The sequence below is a fragment of the Oncorhynchus mykiss genome, chromosome 29 (assembly GCF_057628025.1).
Source record: "Oncorhynchus mykiss isolate SJ-2025 chromosome 29, ASM5762802v1, whole genome shotgun sequence".
Classification (NCBI taxonomy): domain Eukaryota; kingdom Metazoa; phylum Chordata; class Actinopteri; order Salmoniformes; family Salmonidae; genus Oncorhynchus; species Oncorhynchus mykiss.
In genome coordinates, this window is record NC_143050.1 from 17,031,490 (window position 1) to 17,037,874 (window position 6,385).

Consider the following 6,385-nt stretch of genomic DNA (forward strand, 5'->3'; position numbering starts at 1 on the left):
GAATGATGTTCTGCTATGATAGACAACCTTATTGAAATGTTACTTTAGATATTACTGTACTGTTGGAGTTAGAAACACAAGTATTTTGCTACACCCGCAATAACATCTGCTAAACATGTGTATGTGACCAATAACATATGCTAAACATGTGTATGTGACCAATAACATCTGCTAAACGTGTGTATGTGACCAATAACATCTGCTAAACATGTGTGTGACCAATAACATCTGCTAAACGTGTGTATGTGACCAATAACATCTGCCAAACGTGTGTGTGACCAATAACATCTGCTAAACATGTGTATGTGACCAATAACATCTGCTAAACGTGTGTATGTGACCAATACAATTTGATATGACCCCCCCCCCCCCATAAATAATTAGCCCAAACCTCCAGAATATCAGATGACATTAACATTATGGACTTTGAATAAATGACAATTTATTGATAGTAAATGCCCCTCATATCAGTGCAAATTCAGATTGAGAAGAGTTGTTGCAACATATCTGTAGCAAATCTCATGCAGTTTCCTTTGATCAAGCACTCACATGACTAGTGATAATTCAATCACACACATCAGCGCTGGCATTCCAAGGGTAGTCAAACATTTCTACAAATGTATAACGGATTAAAACTTTATATAAAAGTCATAAACAGGTGGTTACAAATGTGCACAACATCAACAGAAAAATAATGAATAGAAGTGACATTCTCTTTTCATCAAGCTATTTTCCTCCCTATAACGTTTCCCTAGGTCTAGGATCTTATGGAGAAGGATGAGATGAACAGATTGGTTTGGGTTTGACGCTGTGAATCCGATTTGTTTAGTGACTGTGGATGTCTTTTCCTTTAGATTGGAGGCATCTGTAGAATGACTAATGAGCACTGACTGCATTTCAATTGATTTGTTTATTAAAAACAAAAAAACATTTCAACAAAATCAGAACTAAACCAGCACCTGGTGCAAGTTAAACAAAATATTAAGCATAAGAATTGAGTAAAGCATAAACATTTCATTACGATGAACTGATTTGGGTTAAAGTGAGCTGGATTAACAATACAAGTCCAAACCATGGAGGCTCTGTATAGGTTGAATATGAGAAATTGGCAGCCAACCTTTGTTTGGACACATGACAAGAAGAATCCATTGAAAAAAGAAAGAAAAAAGAACATGAGTCAAATAAAATAACAATCAATCATTCTTATAACAGCCAAAGAAAAAACATTGATCATCCCTCACATCTCACCATAGCCAATGCCACCTGACTGACAGTTCTTGAATCAGCTACCAATAGAAAAAGACAGGAACAGTCCCCAGACAGGCAGTAAGATATCTAGAGAAAAAGCACTCTGGGCCAGGAGCAGGCTGAAGACAGGCCACACTTATCCAGAGTCAAAATGCTTTTCCTGGTCAGTCAGTGAGGACTTATGTTAAGCAGAACAGTCTTAAAATTGAAGATGCTCTGATCCTATAAAAAGTGTGAGAAATGTCCCTAGATTAGTTCTATTTGGACATTACATGGGAGTACATTTTATGCAAAGGATTCAAATTAGGTCTTGGTTGTCCATTCTGCTTCAAAAGTTGATCTATTGAACGTTGATATTAAAATGTGAAAAAAATACAATCCTTGACTGAACAAGAGTACGAACAGTAATAAAAAGATAAGGAACAATGGTCTGTGCATAGGGAGCAACAAGCCCAAAGAGTCATGATTGAGTTCACCCTGTCCCAATGCTTTTCTTCTCATCATCTAGACTGGAGTTGTGTGTAGAGAAGCCATCAGATAGTCGTTCTATAGAATCAAGTCTCATGTTTTGGTCTCCTTAGCTACCTTCTGAACACAGCATCACAAACAAGTAGAAAGCTCTGATTGGGGTTGACCTATATGCTTACAGACTGGAGATGAAGGCAGATGTTTGAGCGGGTGGCTTGTTTTGTGTCTCATGGTGGTTTGGTTTCTCCTGCTCCATCCCACTTCCTGGCAGATTATGTTCCTTTATGAAACAAATAGATTGGCCTCTGAAAACCTGTGGAAGACATACAAATCCATTAGTTTGAGAAACAGAATAGAAAAGGACACTTGAAAGAATCAGAGATGATATCGGTATCTAATGAACCAGTGACATGCCTCTTGATGAACTGTTAGGCGTCCCGATCAACTCGTAGCTGGAGAATCCCACTTCAGATGTCAGGTATGTGGAGAAGTGCTCTGGTTTGAGGCGGATGCTGTGGTAATTCTTAAAGATGCTGTCCTGCAACAGTGAGAGCGTAAAGTCAGGCATGATTCCGTCTCAGCCTCAGTGCTGAGCAAAGCAACACATACTTTCATGTCTTTAACAAAGAAACAGGCCACTTGTAATATGTTTTAGTTCATGTTTTGGCTATATACTGCAGTTATGCACATCTACAGTAGCAGATCACACCATTGGTCCTTGCAACACTAAGTTCTCTCCTCATCTCACCGTGAGTTTCTTTCTCTTGCCGTAGGTGACCCAGGGCTGTGGCTCCAGGACGAACAGGCCTCCAGGACGCAGGTGTCTGAACACTCTGTGGAAGAGGCGCTTCAGGCCACCGTCTCCCCAGTTCAGGTGGACCCACTTGGTAACACTGAAGCATAGGATGACGTCGTACTCTGGCTGCTGGGTCAGCAGCAGAGCATCACTCTCCAGGACATAATTCCCCTACGGAGGAGAAAGATGACGACAGGGGATGAGTTGTAAACAATGTGTGAAGTTTCTCTGTGAGGATCAAGTAGACAGAAGCAACAAATGATTCATCATAATATTCTTAATTACCACCTTAATATTATGAATACTGATTATTAAAATGGAAACACATTAAAAGTCTGCAGTGCATATACCTACCTTGACAAAGGAGACATTCGAGGGGAAGTTACCAGGAGGCATGGTGGGTGTGTCGGGGAGTGGGGGTGCTGCTATGGGTCCCCTGGAGATCCATAAGGAGACAGGGAAGGAGCTGGTTCCCAGTTCAACAGCAGGTGCTCCAGAGTCCTCCTCCATCTCCTCAGCCCCCCTCTCCTGAGCTCTTCTCTCTGCGTGACGTGACAACACCACGCCACCCGCTGCCTCTGCAGGGACTTGCTTTTCAGCATTTCCATTTACAGCCCTGCTGGGCTCTTTCTCATTCTGTTTGTGCGTTAGTCCTCCTGAGTGTGACTCGTCTTCCTGTCTGTTGGCCTTCTCTTTCCTTTCCTCTCCTGGTCCATTGGTCTTCTCCTTCTCATCCCCTGCGGCTCGCCGGGCCTCCTGGGCCTGCAGCTCTGACAGGTAGTGTCTGATGTTCTGGCGGGCCGCGTGCACCAGACCCCCATCAATGTCCAAACCCAATATGCGTGCGGGCCGCAACTTCTTAGCAATACACAGAGTCAGGTGGCCCGTGTTACAGCCCAGATCCAGTACTGCTTTACCATGGAACCACTCCGGACGTAGACAACGGAACCGTGGGTCCTCGGTACAGCCTGGGTTGCGGTAACCGTAGTACTTGTTGTAGTTCCCATACTGGAACTTCTTCTTGTTGCCTTGGTGCTGTTGTTTGTGCTGGTTGTGAAGATGCGGTTGCCGACCCCCTGGTACCTGGGAGGACCCCCTGGGACCTACCACTGGGGTGTGGAAGGAGGACTGCGCATTTCTCCCGGGCCCAGCTCCACGGCCCCTCTCCTCCGTCCCCGACCGGGCCATAAGAGTAGATTGGACCATCGGAGGCTCTGTTTTACCAGAGTTGCGTCTGCGTTTGCGTTGCCGGCTAGAGAGATGGTTTGGGCCTCCGGCGGTGGCTGCTGAGGAGTCTTCCTGGGCTCGAGGCTGGGCCTGGGGGGCAGATACAGTGAGCATGGCTTCATGCCTGCAGTTGGATGGGTTGATCTCATTACCATTAGCATCCTGGGGGTCCAGGACAGCTGGGACACTGGGTGCTTCTAGAACACAGGTAGACGCAGCACTAGCAGATGCCAGGTTAGACAGAGAAGAAGTGGTGTTGGTGACTTCACCACTCCTCTCTGAATCTGACAGGTCCAACACGGAGACTGTGGAACCCCCACCTCCTCCTCCATGGTGTCTGTTACGGTGTCTCCTCCTGCCACCACTCTTGAAGGGCGACACCAGGAGGCTCCTACCTCCCATCCTGCTGTTGAGGTTGAGAGGGTCAGTGATATCCCTGGGAATGAGGATCTCCACAGGGTCGCGGTTCTTGGCAGGAAGGGGGGAGGACTTGGGCGTCTCAGCGTTCAGGGCCCTGTTCACCTCCTCGTCCTGCAGGCTGTTGAGGTTCAGCGGGTCAAATATGTTTCCTCCCAGCAGGAAGTTGGTGGGCAGAACCGAGTCGCTCTCTGAGTTTACCCGTCGTCGTCTCTTACCTGCTGGATGCTTGAACCCTGCAATCATTGTGCTGCGACGCTTTGAGAGTTTCTGCTGCTGCGGTGGTTGTTTGGGTTGCTGAAAGCCATTTTTAGGGTTAACATGCTGCTCAGTCAACATGGCCTCCTGCTCAACACGCTTTGTCTGATCGTGGGGGTCAGCCGTGCTGCTGTGCTTGGTTTGGGCACCACTGTCTGGCATGGGGCAGGTAGCAGCACCATCAGTGCTGTCTGGGTTGGCCAGGGTGACCTCTGGCACTTTGGGGGCATTGTTGCAGCTTCCAGTGCGTTCTGAGAGTTTCTGGGGTGGCACTGGGTCCACTTTCATACTTCTGGTTGGAACAGTCTCTTTATCAACAGACATCTCTATCATCTTCCACGCAATTGTTTTGGTGCTGACATGGGACAACTGATCTGAAAACACATTAAAATAGATTAGAATAGTGACCACCGAACCCAATAAATCATAAGATGTATTATTTAAAGCCCAGCTATAACTGGACAAGATTACAATAGTGCTCAGTCTCTAGTTCCTGCTTTCCCATTTATTTAGTAAAGCACTTATTTGTTGACAACTGAAAGTAACTTGATGATTTGTGCCTGCATGTCATTCTATAAGACCCAAGGTGCATGCTAGTATATGCATCCATTATATTGGAGGCAAACGTTGAGTGAACGTCTACAGTGAAGACATTGAACCCATCCTCAATGCCAGCTGCTGCGCGTGAACCAATACCAATGGTTCCTCAATACTGTTACGCTAACTAGCGCTCTATAAATGCCGATTTTTTTTCAAGAATTCATCACTTTGCGTTCATTAATAAATGCGACTAAGTAAGATAGTAAGATAAATACGTAAACTAGCCATCTAGCTACAGCATGAGGCAACTGTATGTTCATCAACAACAACACAACAGTCTCAGCTCAGCTCACCGTTCTACCCGCCTTCTCGTGAAGCTGAACTGTCACTGCCACACTCCCTCCCGAGTTACTGACGTTGCTGCATCAGCTTCGTTGATAGCTTGATTGTTCGATAATATTATTTTCACTGGTGAAATGAATCAATAATGTTTGGAAAACAAGCCTCTCTAAAAATAATAAAACAATCAGTGTGGTGGTAACTGTGCGATTGTGAGCTCGCTGTACACTCCAAACTCCAATCGCTAACTTCTAGCTCAACAGCTCAACCTCACGCAGATTGGAAGGTTCCAATCGTTGTTTGTTTTATCTTTTGCCAGAGCATAAACACTGAAACAGACAAGCATCGGAACCAATAAGGGGGCAGGTTTTAGGCAGTCTTCATAAAATCGACCAATTACAGACGTGTATGGGTTGAGCAATACACGTCGACCTAGTTTTGCACACAAATAGGTATCCCATAATTTGCCTTTCTGAATTTGTATTTGTTATTCCCCCGCCATTTGGCGAAATTAACTATTTAAAAATGTATTGTAAATCTGTATACGGTCTATACGCATCATTTTGTTAACACATTTTACATCAAGGTAAGGTTGGAGAGGCAAAACAAAACAAAACAGATTACAACGCTCCCACCCCCTTCTCATTCACTGACATGTGGTAGGGCGGGCAATTGAGAATTATCATTGGGATTTGTAGTTTTTATCCAACAATGTCTTGGATCTTCGAGAAGGGTGCAATTGTGGGCGTTCCTGTATATGGTCATTCCTGCATATGCAAGAACCCTCTTTATACTTCTATTGGTCAATTTTTCAATTAGGACAGGCCGGAGGCAGGGGCACTCCAGTGCTATAGATGATGTTAATGCGCAATATCATTGGATGCCAGCCACCTATAAACACCACAGAAGAATGGTAGACCCCTAGATAGCTAGCCGTACACCTGTAGACAGTGTCCTTTGCCCCCGCCTGTCAGGTACTGTTTTCCTGCAGTTCTGTTAAATACGGCGATGAAGGAGTACTCTGGTACACGGGAGGCAGGGGAAACACTGTGAGCTAGCTAACTAGCTAGCAAGCTGTGTACCAGAGTCCTT

General features: G+C 45.3%; 1 protein-coding gene across 1 annotated transcript; it reads right to left on the reverse strand.

The window, feature by feature from the left end:
* Window positions 1–891: 891 nt before the first annotated feature.
* Window positions 892–5,937, reverse strand: mepcea (methylphosphate capping enzyme a). Its single transcript, XM_021591300.3, has 5 exons — window positions 5,308–5,937; window positions 2,867–4,788; window positions 2,465–2,683; window positions 2,131–2,254; window positions 892–2,029 (listed from the first exon to the last, which is right to left on the reverse strand). The coding sequence occupies exons 2-5, from the start codon at window positions 4,745–4,747 to the stop codon at window positions 1,989–1,991; spliced, it is 2,265 nt and encodes a 754-aa protein (XP_021446975.3). The 5' UTR covers window positions 4,748–4,788; window positions 5,308–5,937; the 3' UTR covers window positions 892–1,988.
* Between the last annotated feature and the right edge of the window lie 448 nt (window positions 5,938–6,385).

Excerpts from the sequence above, each read along its gene's own strand:
- mepcea (XM_021591300.3), bottom strand. The coding sequence starts at position 4,747 with ATGATAGAGATGTCTGTTGATAAAGAGACTGTTCCAACCAGAAGTATG. Across the intron at positions 2,684-2,866 it reads CGAATGTCTCCTTTGTCAAG|GGGAATTATGTCCTGGAGAG; the intron begins GTAGGTATATGC and ends TCTCCTCCGTAG. Across the intron at positions 2,030-2,130 it reads GCCTAACAGTTCATCAAGAG|GTTTTCAGAGGCCAATCTAT; the intron begins GCATGTCACTGG and ends TGTCTTCCACAG.